General features: G+C 38.1%; 1 protein-coding gene across 3 annotated transcripts in view; it reads right to left on the bottom strand.

Moving 5' to 3' along the window:
- Window positions 1-13,465: 13,465 nt before the first annotated feature.
- LOC124605606 (brahma-associated protein of 60 kDa) overlaps window positions 13,466-25,484 on the bottom strand; it is a 60,247-nt gene continuing 48,228 nt past the window's right edge. For all 3 annotated transcript variants that reach the window (XM_047137403.1, XM_047137404.1, XM_047137405.1), the window contains exons 7-10: window positions 20,344-20,489; window positions 20,046-20,166; window positions 18,016-18,153; window positions 13,466-14,232 (exon numbers count right to left, since the gene is read on the bottom strand). In XM_047137403.1, coding sequence (XP_046993359.1) covers window positions 14,077-14,232; window positions 18,016-18,153; window positions 20,046-20,166; window positions 20,344-20,489 — 561 coding nt within the window. In that variant the 3' untranslated portion in view covers window positions 13,466-14,076. The remainder of the gene's footprint in view (window positions 14,233-18,015; window positions 18,154-20,045; window positions 20,167-20,343; window positions 20,490-25,484) is intronic.

Here is a 25,484-nt window from a genome sequence, read left to right on the forward strand (position 1 = left end):
CAGTAAAATGAAGAACACATATTTCCCTAACTATGGGAATCCAAAGAAGGTTCTCACTGACACTGACTGCAATTTATTTCTCAAGCACAGAAAGAGGGAATGGAATGAAATACCATCCCACTTCTAATCTTGTGGGCAACTGTTTGAGGGAGATAAGGTGGTTATGTAGGTCAGTCTATAGTCATTAACATATTGCTTGGGAGAAATTTTTGACAGATGTGGAGGATGAACTGAACAATGAAGTTTATCAGAACTCTGATTTCCCATCTCAAGGATTTATGACAGGTGTAGGAATCCCAGTTTAATAGTTTTACACCCAGAAAAGAGAAATTGGCGAAGAAAAATAGTGAGATGAAGGTAAATATAAGAAAGAACAGTATGATAAAGTCACAACAGGTTCAACTTCAGAGTAGGAGACCAAGCTCTAGTATGAACACATGAAAAATCTGAAGAGAATGATGCAGAGATACCAAAATTATTTGAAATTTAGCAACAGCCTTATGGAACAGCAAGGATTCTGCACCCAAATGTGTATTTTTTGCTTTGCTTTGCTGTAAGTCTAAGAAAGTGTTTGGGAATTGGAAAGTTGTAGAATTGAAACACTGCAATATGAGGAACGAAAAATAAGGAACCACATGGAAAGAATGGCCACTGCAATGATCAAAGTGAGCACTGGGGGTACAGGGAATAATGGTATTCCTGTCAGGTGTAATGAAGTAGTAACAATTTTGATGCCAAAGAGTATGCAACAAGAGATGAGAGAGTAGTAGAGAGGTCTTCAGTAACAATTCATAACAGACATAGTATTGCAGTAATGTCAAGCAAAGAATCAATGTTACACTTGTCGTGGTAGTCAAACCATTGACTGATGAAATAAAAACTATCAACCTTATACAATGTGGCATCCTGAACCATGGCTCAAGGAGAAATTTCTAATATTTCATGTCAAATTACATTCTGTAGTAAGACCAAAGACCCAATTCCTATGTCTGTAGGCCCTTAGGAGCAAAATTTGCATGCACTGTAACAGAATATATTTGAATGTAAATGGTCCAGCAATCGGGCAGCGATAGAGACTATGATTAAGTGAAGGAGAATGTTACCATTACATAGCACAATGGCTGGACGGACTTACCCACTGCGACAGGAAAGTAATAATATCGGTACATAGATAAATAACATTAGGTTATTAAAAGTTGTTTTCTGCATTTTGTGTATTCCATATTTCTTGAGTTTAATTAATACTCAGATCCTTCAGTTTATTGGGTGTAATTGGTATACAGTTTTCCTTTCTCTTTTTTGGTTTGATTGCTATTTGTGGTTTCTAATAATTTGAATAATAATAATAATAACAACAATAATAATAATAATAACAATAATAATAATAATAAACCCCGTGGAGGCCCGGGAAAAGAATCGGCCTCCGGTATGTTCTGCCAGTCGTAAAAGGCGACGAAAAGAACAAACCACTAATAGGGCTAACCCCCCTTTTAGTGTGATTAGTTGGTTCAGGACAGAACTAAAGAAGCCTCGGACAAGCGCCGTCATGGTCGGGGACGACGCTTGAACCCTATGCCCGCCCACAATGGTAACGACACTGCTAGCCAACTGGAAAATGATTTAAATCCAAATAGAGGTGTTTTGCAGGATATGCTTCCTGCAACCACCCTAGAAGGAAAACAAAGACAGAGGATGAGATGGTCAGATGAAGTTAATCGACACCTCATGTTCTGTTATTACCAAGCAACAAACCTAGGAACCAACACAACTGGATACAGATCACAAGTATACACAACATTTATTACCAGATACCCAGAATTAAAATTTTTAACAGAACAACGATTAGCTGATCAGATCCGTGTAGTAATAAAAAATAACAGGATACCCCAGTCAGAATTAGAAAACATCAAACAACAAGTACAACAAATACTGGAACAAAATAATGTGCAATCAGAAGAAGAAGAAAATACAGTAATGGACTCAAACATCGCAGAGCAAACAAACAAAGAACAACACGCATCAATTAAACAATCAGAGGAAAACGAAATCTTAAGACAGCCACCAGAACAAGCACAAATAGAACACGAAGTGACACAGATGTTAGATATAGAAGAAAAATTTCAGCTAACATATATAGAATACAAAGACAAATACAGACATTAGACCATTCTTGCGTAGACCACCAAATAACCCACAAGTCGAAACAACAATAAAAACTATCAACACAATCATACACAACAAAATAAATGAAAACACAACTATGGAAGAGCTACAACTACTGGTTTATATAGGAGCACTCACTACACTAAATATACACACTAAGCAGAGATCAGAACCAACCAACACACAGAAGAAACCCACAAAACCAGCATGGCAACACAGGCTACAGATCAAAATAGAAAAACTGAGAAAAGACATCGGACAGCTAACACAATTTATAAGAAATGAAATCTCGAAAAAAAAAAACGAAAAAAGTTAGGTAAAATCTCACAACAAGAAGCGACAGAGCAATTAGACGAAAAGAAGCAGAAATTACAAGCATTAGCCAAACGACTCAGAAGATACAAAAAAAGTGAAAATAGAAGGAAACAAAACCAAACATTCAACACAAACCAAAAGAAATTTTACCAGACAATAGATAACACACACATTAAAATAAACAATCCACCAAACATAACAGACATGGAACACTTCTGGAGCAACATATGGTCAAACCCGGTACAACATAACAGGCATGCACGGTGGATACAAGCAGAAACAGACACATACAAGATGATACCACAAATGCCTGAAGTGATAATTTTGCAACATGAAGTCACCCAAGCAATTAATTCTACTCACAATTGGAAAGCCCCTGGAAATGACAAAATAGCAAATTTCTGGTTAAAGAAGTTCACCTCAACACATTCACATCTAACTAAATTATTTAACAGTTACATTGCAGACCCATACACATTCCCTGATACACTTACACACGGAATAACATATCTGAAACCTAAAGATCAAGCAGACACAGCGAACCCAGCTAAATATCGCCCCATAACATGCCTACCAACAATATACAAAATATTAACTTCAGTCATTAAACAGAAATTAATGACACATACAACACAGAACAAAATTATAAATGAAGAACAAAAAGGCTGTTGCAAAGGAGCATGAGGATGTAAAGAGCAACTGATAATAGATGCAGAGGTGACATATCAAGCTAAAACTAAACAAAGTTCGCTACACTACGCATACATTGATTACCAAAAAGCTTTTGATAGTGTACCCCACTCATGGTTACTACAAATAGTGGAAATATACAAAGTAGATCCTAAATTGATACAGTTCCTAAACATAGTAATGAAAAATTGGAAAACCACACTTAAGATCCAAACAAATTCAAATAATATCACATCACAGCCAATACAGATTAAGCGTGGAATATACCAAGGAGACTCATTAAGTCCTTTCTGGTTCTGCCTTGCTCTGAACCCACTATCCAACATGCTAAATAATACAAATTATGGATACAATATTACTGGAACATACCCACACAAAATCACACATTTGCTATACATGGATGATCTAAAACTACTGGCAGCAACAAATCAACGACTCAACCAATTACTAAAGATAACAGAAGGATTCAGCAATGATATAAGTATGGCTTTTGGAACAGACAAATGTAAGAAAAATAGCATAGTCAAGGGAAAACATACTAAACAAGAAGATTACATATTGGATAACCACAGCAACTGCATAGAAGCGATGGAAAAAACGGATGCCTATAAATATCTAGGATACAGACAAAAAATAGGAATTGATAATACAAATATCAAAGAAGAACTAAAAGAAAAATATAGACAAAGACTAACAAAAATACTGAAAACAGAATTGACAGCAAGAAACAAGACAAAAGCTATAAATACCTATGCCATACCAATATTGACCTACTCATTTGGAGTAGTGAAATGGAGTAACACAGACCTAGAAGCACTCAATACACTTACACGATCACAATGCCACAAATATAGAATACATCACATACATTCAGCAACAGAAAGATTCACATTAAGCAGAAAGGAAGGAGGAAGGGGAATTATCGACATAAAAAACCTACATTATGGACAGGTAGACAATTTAAGAAAATTCTTTCTAGAACGAGCAGAAACTAGCAAAATACACAAGGCAATCACTCATATAAATACATCGGCTACACCACTGCAATTTCATAACCACTTCTACAACCCTTTAGATCACATAACATCAACAGACATGAAGAAAGTAAATTGGAAAAAGAAAACACTACATGGCAAGCACCCGTATCATCTAACACAGCCACACATCGATCAAGACGCATCCAACACATGGCTAAGAAAAGGCAATATATACAGTGAGACAGAAGGATTCACGATTGCAATACAGGATCAAACAATAAACACCAGGTATTACAGCAAGCATATTATTAAAGATCCCAATACCACAACGGATAAATGCAGACTTTGTAAACAACAAATAGAAACAGTAGATCACATCACAAGCGGATGTACAATACTAGCAAATACAGAATACCCCAGAAGACATGACAATGTCGCAAAAATAATACATCAACAGCTTGCCTTACAACATAAACTTTTAAAACAACACATTCCTACATACAAGTATACACCACAAAATGTACTGGAGAATGATGAATACAAATTATACTGGAACAGAACCATTATAACAGATAAAACAACACCACATAACAAACCTGACATCATACTCACCAACAAAAAGAAGAAATTAACACAACTAATCGAAATATCCATACCCAATACAACAAATATACAAAAGAAAACAGGAGAAAAAATTGAAAAATACATCCAACTGGTTGAGGAAGTCAAAGACATGTGGCATCAGGATAAAGTTGACATCATACCAATTATACTATCAACTACAGGAGTCATACCACAGAATATCCACCATTACATCAATGCAATACAGCTACATCCAAACATATATATACAGCTACAGAAATCCGTAATTATTGATACATGTTCAATTACCCGAAAGTTCCTAAATGCAATATAACACATACCGTACAGTTAAAAGGAAGTGACGCTTGATCAAGGTCTGCGTCACTCCATTTTTAACCGGACTTAACGTCTGAGAAAGTGAAGGTAATAATAATAATAATAATAATAATAATAATAATCACAATAATAAAAATAATATGGTTATCTTTGAAAAGGTGCATTCTCTGGTCGGAAAATAATTTGAACAAAACTTGTTACTGGTCCAAAATATATTTCTTCTTGCCCTTTTTTTCCCCACAACTGTGTGAAGGAATATGGGAGCATATGTAACAGTTAAGATAGGTAGCCAGAAATGTTTTTTCTTTAGTTAACTAATGTTATGCAATATGGCGCTCAGGGTCCCAAGATGGATACCTTAGAGACTTTTGCATCATAATTTCAGGGGCAAGTGTCCCTGGAAAGTACAAGAAACCTAGTAAGGCAACTTCAAATAGCTATGTTTTGTATTAAATTATGATTCTTGTAATGAAATGGAGTGAGGGGAGTGATGTTAGTCACAGATTGTACAGCCTACCCTTACACAGTTTTCCAAACCATGTAAAGCTGTAAAAGGACTAACACTTAACTCACTCTCCAAGGTCGTTCTGGTTTGATGAGTATGCTTCTTCCTTACATCACTAACCCTACATTTTAATGTTGGTTGCATTATCAGCTTCTTTGTTTGTTGCTGACGTGTTAGGGTTTCGGAGATCCCGCCTTGTGAACAACATATCTGTTTTCTTCAATATGGTACAAAATGTGCTTGCAGAAATGTGCATTCTGAGGAAGAACTTCAGGACACTGGTGATGGGGACTTTCTGCTTCTCCAAAGTATCTTTCTTAAGTGTTATTTAAAACCAAATGTGTTCTGAGTGGTGGTGAAGAAAACTGTAGATCAAAGGACTGAATGTCAATTTTACAGTCTTTTTGTACCTACTGAGAGCGATATTCAAGTACATGTCTAAACCCTGGAATTTAGTTTTACGTGAAGATCGACTTGCTACAGCGAATATAATTTTTCAGAATATAAAATTCAATTCTCTAACATTTCATTTATGTACATTATTTAAGAAGTTACATGAAAGCATGCGATTTTGTGTGATAGAAAGTAAAACACTGCAGTTTTTATTAGAACCATGAAATCAACAAGGAGTATTTGAACAACACTTAAATGACTAAAAATTTATGTGACCCTTAAAATTTTCAAATGATTTCAGTCTTAACTCTATGTTTAAACATAGGGGTCCCAGAGGCTTCACAGTATACGTTATAGGAAAGCCAGCTTGAGAGTTAAGGGTTAAGGTATTAAATAGGCCAAAAACTGACCAAGTGACACATTCCTTGGTGGCGGCAGGAGTGGAGGAAAGTGATACTAAGTGCATTTCTAATGAATCAGAAACAGGCTGAAGGTTGCCTGAGGAGGTACACATCTCAACACCCGATGATGCAGTCCATAGTGCCATCACGAGCTGCTGTTGCTGGTGACAGTTCTGCTGCCAGTTTTGGGAGACACCCGCAAGAAATACGAGACAAGCTGGCTTGTAGTGTCTAGGCTGTATGAGGAAGAGTCCAAACTGAAAAGCTGACAGCAATTTAATGCACCTCACAGCAGAAAGCATTACTCCCATTCTGGGGAACAGACTAAGTGCAAAGGCTTGCTGAGGAACTATATAACATAAAAAAAGATTCATTAACTTCGTAGTACTGATTAATAACTGTCTTAATGGCTACTGGGATTAAAAGGTTCAGGATTGGTGTTTTTGCACTAGTGACTTTTCTTTCACCCAAGCATCAAACATTACAGGCTGTACTTATTACGAACTTTCTTATCTGGGCCCACGATAAGATCAGGTAGAGGCAACCTGATATCATTGTATCAATAGCAGCACTCTGAAAACATCAAGAAAGTGGAAATAAGTAAGTGCAATTGTAATAGAGGTCACTCACTTGAACAGTTGGATCTCTATTGTGGCTTGTTGCTAAATCCATACATACTCTCAGTAGCATTTCTTTGAGTAGAAATTTTATAATAAATTCCATAAAAACTTTAATTACTTTTGCCATTATAGTATAAATGTGGGCATGACTTCTTCCAGGAAGATGAGAGTCATCTTTCAGTATGCTGGTCATTAAACTACATGCAAATGCTGGAAGGGGGGTGCGGAGAGGAATGGGAGGAGTGGCTGTAGTGTATAGATAATAATTTTATGTGACAAGGAGTCAGCCAGCACTGAGGAAGTGGAGTGGAGCAGCCATGAAAGGGAAAGTTCCAGCTGCCAAACCTGCTTATTGCTGCAAGAGCAGACATTCTTCGTTTGCTTTTTACAACTCTCTGAGAGGAAACTAGGAAGGGCCAACAGGCTCTATAAAGTGCATCTTTTAGGGAACACAGTGTTTTATGGGGAATGAGTATGTAATAATCATGATTCTTGGTCAAGGAAGAATACGAAATTCAGTAGCCTTACTGATGGAAAAGGAGCAAAGGCAATAATGGCCATCATCATTTGGTGCAGTAGAGTGAGTGACAAAGCAAGCTTAAGTGATAGGGCATGTCTCATTAAGCAACTGAGAATGTAAGCTTAATTATATCAAAATATTCAAGGTAAAGCACCAGATCAGTTAGAAAACCGACTTCTCTAAGATATATAGCACAGACCTTAAGACAAATCGAGATAAAATAAAAGATCTTAGAGAATAGGGTGACAGAATCTTGGCTTAACCAACTGTAAATAAACAATTAATGAAATTCGACACAAAGCCTGGGGAATCTGTTGCAACACTGCATGTATGTTTTCTCTCTCCCCTTTTGTTTTCTTGTGCAGTTAGCTTCTCTTTTGTCAAAAAATATGTGCAGAGTCGAGATGGGGATATCACAGCAATAGAAGGTATTTCATTTTTTCAACATTACAGAAAACCACTGCACTCATACCTGCACGCAAGAACATTTCTTTGCAATGAACTAAGCTGTTACAAAAATGAATTGGCCATAAGGTTGCACAGGTCTTGCATTGCACTATTGTCCTGCAAGGTCTCTTGATCTCATGGTATGCGAACATTTTTTGTTTGGGTTTTGGAAAGAGAACGGTCTATGTGCTTTCCTTCCAACAACTATTTAGCTACTGCATCCATTCCTGCAGATGCTGTTCCAAGAATGGGCTAAAGTTTGACTGTTGTGTGGATGTTTGTCTTGTGTCTGGTGGGTGAAAAATGCAACTGCCAAGGTCAAGTAGTTATGTAGAACACAATACACAAAACTACTCTACAACTTGACATACAAGTAAATTTCATATTTGCAATTGATCTCCTCAAATTTTGCATTCTCATTTAGTTTTGCACACATACTTCTCAATTTTGACTGTATTTCAGGGAACTTTCCTTTATTTAGAACTTGTATGTAGGAACTGCCTGATGTCATCCAATAATATGCACATACAGGGCAGTACACTGTTCGCAACACTTATAAGTTTTGTGAAAAAGCAATATTTTCTATCAAAATAAACAAGACCCAAAAATTCGCATTTATGTGGGCGAATGTTCAACCTCTTTGTGAGTGAAGAAATTATTAAATTAGAAATAGTGAAAAATGGACATGGAAATGTTCGTAATTTTAATCAGAAAAAAGAAATATTAAATGAAATGTGAAAACTGTAAGTATCTTTGTTATAAGCCAACATCTGTCTCAAGAAACCTTGTAAATTTATTTGTGTATCATCCATCTAATTATAATTGAAGTGTGAACAAAGACTGAAAATACATACTTCATTAAAAGTTATAAATGTTGTTATGGCTGTGAAAATGTAGCATAGTATTGATTTGATCTTAGGTCACTAAGGTGTTGATTTTATTACACAGCAAGCAAGTTGTAATTTAAAATGTATTGAATTAATGTGCAATTTGGATACTTTTCACCTGAAACAATAAAAAGGAAACTGTAGTAACCAGTCTGTGTCACTTGATGTCTAATAGATGCCAGACCAATCAGCATCCACAGGAAACCGGTAAATATTTCACTCATTGTTTCCAATGTTTCTTCTTCCAATGATAACACATGGTGAAATTATTAGTGTATTTGTTAAAAACAAACCACCCATGTGACAAAATTTATTTACCAAAGTAATTAATTTTCTGTATTATGTAATGGATAAATAATATGTTACAGAATGCATGTAAAAGATATACTCTTGTAGTTTTGAAAATATAAACTTGTAGTCTTAAGTGTAAATTAAAATTCATCCTAAGTTTCTTTTATCATTCACGCACAAGATATAGTCTTGCAAAATCTCATCAACCTTTTTGAAAACACTAATTTGAAAATAAATGTAACTATATAAATTGTTTACACACTTCGTTCACCATAGAGTTATGTAAGTTGAAGATAAACTGAACACTAACTGCCATATTATCATGGGGGTTTTAGAGGAAGAGGTAGTGTACAGCACCTTATTCAGCAATTATATGCCATGTTTAAGTAGTACAATGCCCAGTCGCATAAGTTATATGACAGTCTTCTTGAAAGAATGGTGGGTACCACAGTTTACATGGATTGCATTTTCATCCACCAAAAATGTCTTGTACAGTTGATCTACAACTTGTCACAGATTCTGAACAAGTGCTTTTGACACTCTGCTGACCCATAAAATACATGGAGATAGTGACGCCTACACAAATCCAAATCTCATCATGTATTCTCCCCCATGTGCAAGTACCTCCCATTGTATTGGAGAGACAGACAGACAGACAGAAAGAGACTGTTAAGTTCACTTGGGTAAGGTCAAGGCAAAAAGGTAAGGTCAAGGTCAAGGTAAAAAAAGGTAGGTAAGGTCAAGGTAAAAAAAGGTAGGTAAGGTCAAGGTAAAAAAAGGTAGGTAAGGTCAAGGTAAAAAAAAGGTAGGTAAGGTCAAGGTAAAAAAAAGGTAGGTAAGGTCAAGGTAAAAAAAAGGTAGGTAAGGTCAAGGTCAAAAAAAAAGGTAGGTAAGGTCAAGGTAAAAAAAAAGGTAGGTAAGGTCAAAAAGAGGTAGGTAAGGTCAAGGTCAAAAAGGTAAGGTCAAGGTCAAAAAGGTAAGGTCAAGGTCAAAAAGGTAAGGTCAAGGTCAAAAAGGTAAGGTCAAAAAGGTAAGGTCAAGGTCAAAAAGGTAAGGTCAAGGTCAAAAAGGTAAGGTCAAGGTCAAAAAGGTAAGGTCAAGGTCAAAAAGGTAAGGTCAAGGTCAAAAAGGTAAGGTCAAGGTCAAAAAGGTAAGGTCAAGGTCAAAAAGGTAAGGTCAAGGTAAAAAGGTAAGGTCAAGGTAAAAAGGTAAGGTTAGGTAAGGCAGTGAGGAACCAAGGTAGTGGAGATTTAAGCCAGAAGGATTGCGAGAGCACAGGAAATGGCCAAGAAAAAATTCCCATTTGCATAGTTTAGAGAAACTTGTATGGAAGGGATTATCCAAATGGCCCATGTAGTGAAGCAGCTACTGAAGTCATTAGTGTTGGGGTGTGCAGCATGTCCAGTAACTGGATGGCCAAGTTAGTGGTTTGTCACAGTTTGGCAGTAGCCATTTATGTGAGTAGATGGTTGATTACTTGTCATGTCCACATAGAATGCTGTACAGTAATTGCAGCATATCTGATATGTAACGTGGCAGCTTTCATACATGGTCCTGCCTAATCTGTTAGTCACGTACTAAGCATCATTTTCTGAAGCCATTCAAAGTTTTCCATTAGTTCAAATGCTACTTTTTTATATGAACAATTTGCCAATTTCTGATTATCTTGGAGCTCATTTCAAAGTATACAGTAGGTAAATGTGCAGCATTGTATTGGCACATTTATTTGAGCAATCTGCTGACTACAGAAATACATCAACCAAGAAAGTTGGAGGCTATTTTAGTGAGTACAATTTAAAAAATCATTATGTAGGTATACTTCTATAGTGCCAATACAATACATTTAACTGGAAACAGGTATGAGAGTTTCTGCAATCAATATATTGACTTACACTATTTGCCTTCTGAGAAATTAGGTCTAGCAAATACACTCCTGGAAATGGAAAAAAGAACACATTGACACCGGTGTGTCAGACCCACCATACTTGCTCCGGACACTGCGAGAGGGCTGTACAAGCAATGATCACACGCACGGCACAGCGGACACACCAGGAACCGCGGTGTTTGCCGTCGAATGGCGCTAGCTGCGCAGCATTTGTGCACCGCCGCCGTCGGTGTCAGCCAGTTTGCCGTTGCATACGGAGCTCCATCGCAGTCTTTAACACTGGTAGCATGCCGCGACAGCGTGGACGTGAACCGTATGTGCAGTTGACGGACTTTGAGCGAGGGCGTATAGTGGGCATGCGGGAGGCTGGGTGGACGTACCGCAGAACTGCTTAACACGTGGGGCGTGAGGTCTCCACAGTACATCGATGTTGTCGCCAGTGGTCGGCGGAAGGTGCACGTGCCCGTCGACCTGGGACCGGACCGCAGCGACGCACGGATGCACGCCAAGACCGTAGGATCCTTCGCAGTGCCGTAGGGGACCACACCGCCACTTCCCAGCAAATTAGGGACACTGTTGCTCCTGGGGTATCGGCGAGGACCATTCGCAACCGTCTCCATGAAGCTGGGCTACGGTCCCGCACACCGTTAGGCCGTCTTCCGCTCACGCCCCAACATCGTGCAGCCCGCCTCCAGTGGTGTCGCGACAGGCGTGAATGGAGGGACGAATCGAGACGTGTTGTCTTCAGCGATGAGAGTCGCTTCTGCCTTGGTGCCAATGATGGTCGTATGCATGTTTGGTGCCGTGCAGGTGAGCGCCACAATCAGGACTGTATACGACCGAGGCACACAGGGCCAACACCCGGCATCATGGTGTGGGGAGCGATCTCCTACACTGGCCGTACACCACTGGTGATCGTCTAGGGGACACTGAATAGTGCACGGTACATCCAAACCGTCATCGAACCCATCGTTCTACCATTCCTAGACCGGCAAGGGAACTTGCTGTTCCAACAGGACAATGCACGTCCGCATGTATCCCGTGCCACCCAACGTGCTCTAGAAGGTGTAAGTCAACTACCCTGGCCAGCAAGATCTCCGGATCTGTCCCCCATTGAGCATGTTTGGGACTGGATGAAGCGTCGTCTCACGCGGTCTGCACGTCCAGCACGAACGCTGGTCCAACTGAGGCGCCAGGTGGAAATGGCATGGCAAGCCGTTCCACAGGACTACATCCAGCATCTCTACGATCGTCTCCATGGGAGAATAGCAGCCTGCATTGCTGCGAAAGGTGGATATACACTGTACTAGTGCCAACATTGTGCATGCTCTGTTGCCTGTGTCTATGTGCCTGTGGTTCTGTCAGTGTGATCATGTGATGTATCTGACCCCAGGAATGTGTCAATAAAGTTTCCCCTTCCTGGGACAATGAATTCATGGTGTTCTTATTTCAATTTCCAGCAGTGTATATACCACCTGACTGACAATGAAAGGGGACTGATGACCTCAGATGTTAAGTTCCATAGTGCTCAGAGCCATTTTGACAATGAAAGTAAACAATTACAAAATCTGGACAAATTTCACAGTTTCTAATATGTTTTCATTTCTTTTCATAGATCCTGTACACATGGGCAGTACCACAGCAGGAAAAATACTACAGGGTGGGGCAAATAAAAGAGGCCCAGAGAAACGAGTTTCAGAGTACAAAGAAACATAGCAAGGGAAAGGAAATACAGTACTAACCTGACTACAGAAGATGTTGAAACTGCCCAACATTCATTTCTTGGCACTTTTCACTTTTAAGCCCTCGTCAGCAAGGTGCTGAAGGCGGATTGAAGCTTGACTGCTTCAAGCTGATCCGAAAAGACCTGCTGCAGTTCTTGAAGACTGTGACAGTTGTTGCAATACACCTTAGACTCGTGGGCTCCCCACACAAAGTAATCACACACTGACAGAGCTTCTGACCTGGATGGCCAGCTAGGGCCGTGACCAGACTGACCTCTGCTGACAACTCTGTCAGGCATGAAGATCGTGTAAATGAGCTCCAAGGATCGACCGGCTGTATGGGCAGTCGCTCCAACCTGTTGGAAGTGAATGTAGGCCTTTTTCTCCTCTGTTAATGCTGCCATAGATGGTTTCAAAATGTCCAGGCCACTTATTTGTCGCACCCTGTATTATTTCATAGGGTATTCATCTTTCTTTGTATAAGTCAACTGGATTATATCTTTATAAGATATTAGAAAAACAACTATAGGAAGGTCTACTATTGCTCTGTTTCTTGACAGGATTTTCTGCTACTACCTGAGTTAATATAGGACTTTTTCAAACATTACTTTCAGATATTAGAAGCGACATAGCAGAAGTCAGTATAACATCTGCTGTGTGAAGTAGAACTGCAAATTAAGCTCTTTATTACCTCTTACTGGAGTGACATCTCAACATTCAAAAGATAAGTTTACAACTATAGCCACCGAGTTTATTTAATATCCATGACTCATTTTTTTACCGATAGTAGACACATAACATACACTTAGAATGAATTACATCAATATGTACTTCAAACAAGTACAATGAATAAAAGGAGTCGAGGGTAACACTAGTATCTTTTGCATGAAATATTCTAATTAAATCTGCAAGTACTGTAAATTCACATACACTATACACTGAGGAAACTATTGTACACAACAAATGTTCAATCTTATTAAACTGAAGGTTTCAATGGAGTGGAATGCAATAAATTCTAATAAACAATTGCTTTTCATAGCAGGAAATATAAATACAGTAAAATTATAAGTAACCAAATCTACTTAGTATTGTACAACTATCTAAAATGTCTCTCACTTATAAAATTCAGTCAGATGAAATATGAATTTGTTGATGGTTTACCAAGGTATCACAAGAAAGTTTTTGCAATAACAGTCTTTATCAGAATTACAAACAAGCAGCTTTCCAAAAGCACTTTCCAGAAGCCACTAAAAGAAAATGAGCAAAACAGCAAAGCATTCACAACCACAAATAGTGTCGAATTAACATGTATTATTCCTCTGTGAGCATGACAGTTCCGACTAAGCATTACGGATACCCAATGCTTGTTCAAGTTCTGCTCGTTTCTGCTGTACTTTCGTATAGAAATAGCGACAGACTGCTTCTTGTGTCCAAGGCTGGTAGAAATATTCTGCTCTCCTTTCCTCTTCTGGATTACCCACAACATCGGTCATTGTCTGTAAAACAAATGCAATGTAATACACTATAATTTCCATTATTACATTAAAATTTAAATGCTTATAACATATCAAACAAAGTAATATAACACAGTCTCTAAAACAAAGTGTGCCGCACTGAAAATTGTGCCACATTTCATTAGTAATCAAAATGGTTTCGCTTTATATGGCAAGCCTGATTCTTCAAGCTATCAGGACATTGCACTGACTTTTTAAAAAAATCCAAATTGGAACTATGCGATGAAAATGTTTCTCTGACAGCTTGATAGGAGCCACATTGACTGCATGAATAATACAGAATAGGGGTTACTTTTTTTAAAAAAAGTAAATAGGGATCTCAACTCAGGAAGAAGTGTTGAGGATTTGAACCAAACATATCTTATTAAACATATTGTGTGTGAATCAGTCAGATGATAGGATGTCAGGACAACTACAAGGCAAAGAAATTATTTAAAATGTGCAATAAGTGCGTGTGTACATTCTTTATTTTTGTATAAGAGATTATATGCATCAATAATTTATATTCAGAGCCTATGTTAAGCTAAGTGAGAAAAAACTTGTATGTGATGAAATGTATTTTTGTACTTTGGTGCCACACAGCACTCAGGAAGAGTGATGTGCGAACTGATGTCTACCTTTCTGATGACTGACACTTGAAAAAAAAAAAAAAGAAGAAGAAGAAGAAGAAGAAGAAGAAGAGAGAGAGAGAGAGAGATATGGATTTAATGAAGATGAGAGTGCAACTATCATGTGATTTTGTTACATATTCTGCATGTGGCGAGTCATCACAAGGGATGACTCATGTTTTCAAGCAGAGATGGTGAATATTTTCATTCTATAGTCATGCACCCAACTGGACGGGGCATGAGTCTTGCTTGGGTAGCTCAGATGGTAGAGCACTTGCCCGCGACAGGCAAAGGTCTTGAGTTCTAGTCTCGATCTGGCACACAGTTTTAATCTACCAGGAAGTTTCAGTGTTTACAAACATTTCGTCATTAAATTTCTTGACACCAGGGAATTCTACTCAGCAGATATAAACCAGTGTATGGGTAAAGGTTGGAAAAATGTGTCGTATGTGCTGCTGCTGCCGCCGAGCCCCACTTAGCGTGGTGGCTGATGGGAGTAACTAGGTTCATTTGAATAAAGATATCGTGAACAATCACAGTTTCCAAGATGCCTCTACTGTGCATGTATAGCTTCGTGATTGTTGTGATCATCATGACACCTTTGTCGAACCATAGTCAGCATATTTCGTCACTTGTAGCGCTAGTAGACACCTTCACTGACTGAGTTACTCAATGTTTTTGGTTTAAACACATCAACAACTAGTTTTTTTTTTGTAATGTTTCACATATAAACAATATGAGTCATAGTTTGCATATGTGTGGTTTTCCACATAACTGAGGAGGCACAGTACTTGATAATCTTAAAAAGACAACTACAGGGAAAGAGATGCTCAACACATATGCAAACACCACACAAAATATAAGTAAATATTTGCACTTGACAATGAGAAAAAATTCTCAAAACACATCACACTAAATATGAAAAAATATGTACTTGGTGCAGTGTTTCATTATTCAAATAGTGAATGACAGCCACAGGCTTTCCAAAAACATAGATTATGGTGTATGAAATTAAGTCAAATGTTTCTACTTCCTACAAGTTCCCAATTCCAGTTACACCAGTGGTTTTTACTACATAATACCTTTATGAGATAGTAAACAAGTCCCTAATAAGTATTTATATAAAATTAAGGGAAGATGGACAATGATCTCTTCAGTACAAATGCACACCAGGTTCGAACTCTTATGGAAATCAGCGAAATGTCACAAGGGGGCAATGGGCGGTGTGGAAGGTTGAGAATTTGGGTCTGACAGGAGGGGGCGGGGGGGGGGGGGGGGGGGGGGGGTAGTCCATGCAGTTGCACTGCCCATTGCATCCGAATGGGTTAGCAGTCAGAGCACTTGTCTAGTAAGCAGGAAATCTGGGTTTGAATCCTGGCCGGGCACTAATTTCCAACTTTCCCTGTTGATTTGAAATCAGTGCCCACGCACTGTCAATGCCTGTAATTTTTTTGTGCCTCATTGGAAAATACTGGGGTTGTTCAAGACAATTGAGTAAACAAAGGAACATCACAAAGTAGTCCATAGCTGAATATTTGCACTGAAAACCAAACATTCACTAAGGGATATTTTTGCTGATAAACACAGTTACTGGCGAAATATAGGTTGCAGAAAAATACTAAGTCAATGAGACAGAAGAATGGTGGCCGACAGTTACTAAGGATGATGACTGTGTTCAACGGGTGTCCAACAACTATGCAGTATCAAACACAGCTACTCCACAACATACAAACCAAGCCTCATTGAATGCAGTGATGCTCCGTTCATCATCATGATGCAGCATGCTGCAGAACTAAGTTTGGTGAGCTGTACTGAACCCAAAATTAATTTTTTTTCAATGTTTGTCTGCTGATTGTGTATTCAGTGTAGTCAAACTGGATGTTATTTTAATAGATTTTTTTAGTAGAGTCACTCACACTTTGACAGTTATCAATTGAAGAAGGATAGATGTAAAACTTGTTACTGTTTTAACTGTAAGCCAATATTAACATGAGAAATTGAAGAGAACTTTAACAATTTTATGAGGTCTTTGTGACTTTAAGGACAATATGGGACAGTTATTAGAAAGGAATTCTGAGGTAGGTACTATGCATGGCATTCAATACGTCACGCAATAAGTTTTTCTGAAAACAGGTTGGTTTTATTCAGGATTTCAAGGCACTGCATTATTTCCCACGCTTTTGTGTACAAAATCCTATTTTTCAACATAATCTCTGGTCAATGGGATGGGCTTATGCCATCTTACTGGGAGGACTTGCATGCTCGCATGGTACCACTCGATGTCCTGCTCCATCAATAAGCTCCCAATCATCCATGTACTGCCCCATGGAATGCACCTTTCATTGGGCCAAACAGACAGAAGTCCGAAAGTATGAGAACTAGGCTGTTGGGTGGATAAGGATGAACAATCAACTCTGAGCAGCAAGGGTTTTTTGTGTGTGTGTGTGTGTGTGTGTGTGTGTGTGTGTGTGTGTGTGTGGGCGCGCGCGCGCGCGCACGCATGCATTCGCTTCTGTCTGTGTGTAATAGATTCCTGCACTTTGTGTGCCAATGCAATACTGCATTTTTACAACTGTAAAATTAAACATTTTACTTCAATTTTTACATCAGAGAAGTTTTTAAATAATACGGGAATGTCCTGGGTGGGATACAAACAATGGGAAAGTCAAGACAATCATTCACCATACAGCTGAAAGCTAAAATGGCAGATACACACATGCCCAGGACTGACAGTGTCCCTCTAAGCCAACAAACAAGCAAACAAACAAAATCCACTCAGTTGTAAGAACAACATTGCTGAAAGCGTAATTGTAATTTCAGTCTAGTTTAAGGCCTGTTTACCAACAATATCTCAACCAAATGGTGAATTGTTATCTTTACTCTTACCATTATAATTTTTTTCTTTTTGAAACATCAGCCCTATGCAATTACAATCTGAGACAGTTACTCTTATCACATTTTATGTTTTATTCACACTAAAAAACTAACTATTTTTATTTATTAATTTTTAAAAAGAAACAGTTTCACCATGTTAAGAGATGTTGCCACAGAAGAATGTTTCCACTAGCATTTATTCACTTATAAAAAATAAATAGTATTTAGGAATTGTTGGGGCAATACTTCTCTTAGTTCCACTAACTTTATACAATATACATACCTTTAGATCCCTTGTCTGTGAAATTATCCACTTATTGATGAATTGCTGAGGATCTTTAGCAAAGCTGAGAAAGAACTCCCTGTTAGTCTTTAGCTGATTAATTGTCTCAACAGTTTCATGGATCTTGTTATCCAAACTCTGAAAACATGAGATGAAGATAAATTATAATAGCAATTTACTAAGCAGTTAGAATATTTTGGTATGTGGAGCACTAAAATAGGGGAAAACAGCAGAGAGAGTAAGGATTTGAAAAACTCTCAGGTTCCTACATTAGATCAGAAAATACCTTTACCTGAATTTTATGATATCAAGTACTTAATGTTAAGTAGATATGTGCTCATATTAACTTGAAGCAACTCTGCAATACTCATTAAAGTACACCTTTCCTAAGTATCAAGTAATCTGAATATCTAGATATACCAAAAGATTACATACAACATTTGACTAATACTATTTCCCTTCCCCACTTTGCTCCCAGGTTAGACACAAATTTAGTAATGATTTCCAACATAGCCAGAAAATGAAATAACTTTGAATTAAAAAATTGGCAACTTCATTTTCTTGTAACCTATCTTCTTCCACAAAGAGACCCAAGTGTGACACCTGAATACCAACCAGCTGTCCACCCAAATGGATGGCTATTGCCACACTGTAATCAAGGGCACAGTTGACCACCCAGAGGCAGAACAGGTTGCTGAGCTCAAAATGCTCAGCATCAAAGGCATGGTTACTTCCACAACCAGTGCTATCTCAACCCTCCAGTGTAATGAGTGCCTCTGAATTACGTGGATGAAAGACTTTTCTTATCTTTATGTAGTAAAAATATCACACCATTAGATTTATCAGTTTTTCAGAGCTACCAAATTTTCTATCCCTAGTTCTTTTAGATCAAGCTGATGTTGAAATTAAAAACAGCAGGCAAAAAGTACTCAGCATTTAAAAATCTATATTCAAATTAGAATACTTTCATAATAATGTTTCACCACAGTGCACAGTCACAAATAGTAGTTTTTCAATTAAGTTTTATAATTTGATGATCTTACAAATATGAAGAAAGATAAAAAAAATTCCTTTTAGTGCAAGGAATGGCAGCTATGTCTGAATATGGATAAATGCAAGATAATGTTTGTACCAAATGGAAAGAACCCAGAAGTATGTGATTAGCAGTGAATGTATAGACTATGTCACATTATGTAGACATCTGTGAAGGGAGTCACTCATAAAATACTAGAGCAATCAATTCTAAATTTAGTTCTAGAATTTGGAGTCTTCATGTAGTAATAATGGCAGCATAAACTGAACAAATTCAGACACGAGCTACTATGACCATAAAAGGCCAACAGGCTCTGCTAAAGTGTAACAGAGAAGCTCAGAGAACTTTAAGGGGAATTTTTGGAAGGAGGATGAAATAGCACTTTAAAAACCAATTGAATACATTTTAGAGAACTGGTGTGTGTGTGTGTGTGTGTGTGTGTGTGTGTGTGTGTGTGTGTGAGAGAGAGAGAGAGAGAGAGAGAGAGAGAGAGAGAGAGAATTCTGCTGTCTACACCTCACAAAAGTGTCACAAGTGTAAGGTTACAGACAAGGATGAGTACAGAGGCAGGACAGTCAGTCAGTTTCCTTCACTCTATCTGCAAATGGAACAGTTCATCAAATCATTAACAACAGCATGAATAATCCTCTACCATATGCTGTACAGTGGCTTTCTGAGTACATACGTCTATGAAGTAAAAATTAAATGTCCTAGTTGTCACTAAACAACTTTGACTGTGGTTGCTTAGTGTGGGGAGCAAACTTTACATCATGTTACTTCCTCACAAGAAAAAATATGGTCTGCTACTCTGTAAATGAATTGACACTGGAAGTCTGAATATAGTTAGTTCATTGACTTGCAGTTGACTGTTTACTCATTGAATGATTCTTCAACTGTGCATGTCTAAATACACAACACAAAGGTGAAGGTGGCAGGAAGAAAGTAGAGTCGAACTGAAAGAAAAAGGAAATTCATATGATTGGCCATGCTGATCTACCTGAATTTCTTGTTGACTTGCTGTTGAGAGCAGGAAGTTGTTCATCTGTGTTTTCAGGGTATCATCTACTTCTACATCAATGTCATAACATGCGGTCTGTTTCTGTTCTGCACCTTCCACACTGTAATGTTATAGCATATGAAAGTCACAAAACAATAAAAGCATATGATTAAATGCACAAACAAAGTTTAAAGTCATTAAATGGATACATATCAGCTGGTTAAAACAAATGTAATCGTCACTTTTACAAAACACTGACTTCTTTTTCTGTCAATATTTAAGATTTAGAGTTTATTACCTGATAGTGTGATTGATTACAATTGGATCAGGAGGATGAAGTAAAGGATTCAGACGCTGAGGAATTTCTGCAAATTTCATTCTCTGGCACGCAAATATTTGTTCCAAATACTTGTCACAGTTAATGTATTCCCTTTCATGTGCATCCTGAAAAAACAAATAATATTATTCACGTAACTGTCTTGATAACTGTTCCACAAGCTGTACAGAACAGGAAAAAATTCACAAAATAATAAAACCCTAATTCATAAAGTTGCTTGTAATAATGCTGCATAGCATGATACATTTACTTCATAACACAAACAAACCATTATATTCCAAGCGTTCATTCAATTAGTCATTGATATTTGAAATATTATGATAATTAGGCAATTTTTGTTAACTATGCCCCATTTCTTTTTGCAATTTCACATGTATCATGAGAAAACTATGAAAGGGCAGTTAATAATGATAGAGCAGTTTTAAATTTTGTATCTTTTGTATAATAATTTTCATGCACAGTAAAAGTTTACTTAATGCATATGTTATTAACTACTCGTCCTATAACAACATGGGGTAAGTACAGGGCTATTACAAATGATTGAAGCGATTTCATAAATTCACTGTAGCTCCATTCATTGACATATGGTCACGACACACTACAGATACGTAGAAAAACTCAAAGTTTTGTTCGGCTGAAGCCGCACTTCAGGTTTCTGCCGCCAGAGCGCTCGAGAGCGCAGTGAGACAAAATGGCGACAGGAGCCGAGAAAGCGTATGTTGTGCTTGAAATGCACTCACATCAGTCAGTCATAACAGTGCAACGACACTTCAGGACGAAGTTCAACAAAGATCCACCAACTGCTAACTCCATTCGGCGATGGTATGCGCAGTTTAAAGCTTCTGGATGCCCCTGTAAGGGGAAATAAACGGGTCGACTTGCAGTGAGCGAAGAAATCGTTGAACGCGTGCGGGCAAGTTTCACGTGTAGCCCTCGGAAGTTGACTGGAGACCGACAGCGCTGACTTCATCTTTCAACAGGATGGTGCCCAACCGCACTTCCATCATGATGTTCGGCATTTCTTAAACAGGAGATTGGAAAACCGATGGATCGGTCGTGGTGGAGATCATGATCAGCAATTCATGTCATGGCCTCCACGCTCTCCCGACTTAACCCCATTCGATTTCTTTCTGTGGGGTTATGTGAAAGATTCAGTGTTTAAACCTCCTCTACCAAGAAATGTGCCAGAACTGCGAGCTCGCATCAACGATGCTTTCGAACTCATTGATGGGGACATGCTGCGCCAAGTGTGGGAGGAACTTGATTATCGGCTTGATGTCTGCCGAATCATTAAAGGGGCACATATCGAACATTTGTGAATGCCTAAAAAAACTTTGAGTTTTTGTATGTGTGTGCAAAGCATTGTGAAAATATCTCAAATAATAAAGTTATTGTAGAGCTGTGAAATCACTTCAATCATTTGTAATAACCCTGTATATCTAGCTTTGTATTCTCATTTTGTAAGTACAACTCTCACTATGGGACTCTCTTCAAATTGCGAACTGTTTACAGTAAGCAGAGTATGGTTGTCTGAATTTGAAGTTCACTTCTACTTGAGAAAGACTGTGTCAGGACTTATAATAAAAGAACAGTCGTATTCTGAACAGTAATGTTGAGTGGTTTATTTATTTTTATTTTTATTTTTTTTAATTTTGTCTCACTGTGTATTTGAGCCTAAGTCTTTATAATAATTTAGTAAGACTAATTCATTTATGCTTGGAAGATTTTAGTGGAATTTTTCCTTGTGGTTTTTGCCGTCCTTGCTTTGACTGTCATGTAGTATTTTGCTTTCAAGTTTGCAAAAGTCCTTCACTTTGTCTACTTCCCGATTTTCAAGTTGAGATTTTCACTAATCTCATGTCTGCTACTTGTCAGCAACTTATATGAATGAGCTGAGAAGCTGCCTGTGTGACAGTTCTCATGTTTATCTGACTGTACACAGCTTTCATCTGTCAATACATTTCACGGCCTCCAACTCCCTCTGCTGCCAAAAATCGAATCACTCCTCGTCGGTCTGCTTACTCGCCTTCATGTTTGGTAGTGGATGATAAGTTGTGTGACCACCTCCTCTCCAGTGTGAAACCACACCTGCACTATGCAAAATCAAACTGTGCACACACATCAGTCTCTCTACCAATAGATTGTGCCACCATATCCGCAGTTACGTGGTGCCACCTGTGCACATCATCATCATCATCCTAATGGCACAGCTGTGAAATGTATATTTGGGTGTTTCTTCTGAATATATTGCAATTTCTGAGGCAATGGTTAATGTGGGACCTGAGAACACAGCTGTTTTTATCTAAATACATAGTGGATTTTGCTTCTATACTGACATGAGAATGTTAATGTCATTTACTTCCAACATATTGCCTGCCCGCTGATCTCTCAATGGCTGTGTGAAACTAGGGTCTGCTCTGGATATGTTGACCAATGTGCAGTGATCAATTTTCGTACAAAGCACTGGCAAGTTCATTTGTTTGTTCAAGAGGGTAGGCCAACTATGTTTGCCTACCTTCAGTTAGTTGACTATGTGCTGTGATGACTGAATTGAGGTGCATGCTCTGCAATTCTTTGTAAATGATTTTACAGAAACTATTCATGAAAAAATTTCATTTTTGCAGAACTAAGAGATTTGTAAGTCAGCTGCATGATGACATGCCCATCATTTCATTAATGATCATAGTTAATGTGATATTTGCTCTAAGTAAGATAATATGCAAAGCTCAAAAAGTTTGCAAGAAAAAATAGGGGTCACTATGATTTTGCATTTGATGCATATTACATAATGTGTTACTGCATATGACATTTAGCTAACATATTTAATTTTTCTTAAACATCTGTGGAGGTCTTTATCTGGCACCTATCTCGAGAAAATTGATCATACGTGGTACAATCACATGCGATCATGCACACTAATTCCTCGTATTTCATACAAACTTTGAGATATCAAAATGAGATTTTGGCAAACAACAGCATGCAAAGAGAAGAATAGCTTTCCATATAGCTATTATGCCAACTTCATTACCTATCACGCTAGTCCACTAACTACAGACATTTCTGGTGAAAGAATGTAATTTTTAAGCGCCATCAACAGCTGGTGAAATGAGAAATACTCTGGGTTTAGGAACAACATAAATGAAGACATTGCACATTTATTTTTGCACTGAGGGGGCACTTTTTCAAAAACAATTGGCCTTACTTTTCCTCAGTTCCTCACTTAATAAACCACTGTTAACGGATTCTCTACAGAAGAATGCTGAAGATTAGATGGGTAGATCACATAACTAATGAGGAAGTATTGAATAGGATTGGGGAGAAGAGAAGTTTGTGGCACAACTTGACCAGAAGAAGGGATCGGTTGGTAGGACATGTTCTGAGGCATCAAGGGATCACCAATTTAGTATTGGAGGGCAGCGTGGAGGGTAAAAATCGTAGAGGGAGACCAAGAGATGAATACACTAAGCAGATTCAGAAGGATGTAGGTTGCAGTAGGTACTGGGAGATGAAAAAGCTTGCACAGGATAGAGTAGCATGGAGAGCTTCATCAAACCAGTCTCAGGACTGAAGACCACAACAACAACAACAAGAACGGATTCTCTTGCAATTGTGTCAGTAAAACACGTTAGGGAGGTAATATTGTGTTAACTCTGTTGTGTTTTGGCAAAAGAAGCAAATTTTAAAATGGTAACAACAGAAATGTAGGTTTTACTCAAAATTCGCCACTCATGACTCTTCTCTGAAAGTTACAAATAGTTAACAAGCAAGGCAAAATAAATCATTGCTTTTGTTTTATTTTCAGTGAAATTCTTTCTAGATACTAATCAAATCAGGGATGACATACATCTTTTTGAATGGTTACCATGCAAGGGCAGGCATGGAGGAGCTACAGATAATATTCACAAAAAATGTAAGTGTAGGGTTCAGTTTAATATGGTAATTCTCCTCCGGTGCTTGACATTTCCTCTATAGTGCCTGCCCATAACCCCTAGCACTACTGTTCTCCCCACACGTGCCCTGTCAACTGTGCATCTACTGGCCACGTTATTTTGAGTGTGCTCTAGGAGCTGACACACCCTCATTCACTCCCGTCATACATCACAGTGAATGTCGACAAGATTGTAGCACGTAACGTAAGTATGCCACTGCCGCCTACCTGGACTTTTACCATTTCCTGCATAAATGAATACTATTGTTGAGTATTTAAGCAATTTTAAAGTCAATTCAATTCACACTATGAATGAATTCAGGCAAAACACAGTTTAAATGTGGTTCCTTAAATGCCAAAGGATGCAGTATAGATTACAGTGTTCGGCAACACAATGCAATTTGCCGCCTGCTCACTACTCCCCTTCCTGCACTCCTCTAGTTCTGAGAGAGACTTGTATCACTGTTCCCCCTCCAACCCTGCCATAGTGCTGTGCTTGAGCAACTGCGAAACAAGGATTGCAATATCTTCTGGGGTGCGAGTCATATGTAACAACAGCATCTAATACATAAATGAAATGTCACAGTCATGATTCAGTCCAGTTCTTGAACTTGTGCTCGTCCTGCCATCTACAGATTTGATGGTACTAGCTTCACGATGGGTCTTGCTGCCAAAATTTACTCTCACGACCATCACAGTCAGTTTAATAGGAATAATTTTGTTTATTAGATATTGCATTCTAGATTAATTTTCCTTCTTGTTTCACTTTGATGTCACCATCATAGTCTAAAGCTGTTTAAAAGCTGGCAACATTTTCATCCGATATTCTAATTCGCGAAGAGTGACCCAATTTCTCATTTTCAGCCCACTTATTAAATTATTGCTGTCTCTCATAATCAAATAAAATATTGATCTGGGTTCTGAATCAAGCAATGTTTTTTTTTATGGGCAACATTGCTGCTTTTGAATGTTACCTTTACTTAAAAAGCAGCAGTAATGCTTGCATATGGTATCCTCACATGCATTAGAACTTTATTGCAAACCTGTTCAAATAAAACAACAGTTTGCAAGATGATGGAATTGTGTTTCCCAAAATTGTCAAATTTTAAGCAGAGTAATTGACTGTTATAGTGGCTAGTTGCTAGTTTCTCACGTATCTCTTACATTAGCAAGC

Source organism: Schistocerca americana, chromosome 3 (assembly GCF_021461395.2).
Source record: "Schistocerca americana isolate TAMUIC-IGC-003095 chromosome 3, iqSchAmer2.1, whole genome shotgun sequence".
Taxonomy (NCBI): Eukaryota; Metazoa; Arthropoda; class Insecta; order Orthoptera; family Acrididae; genus Schistocerca; species Schistocerca americana.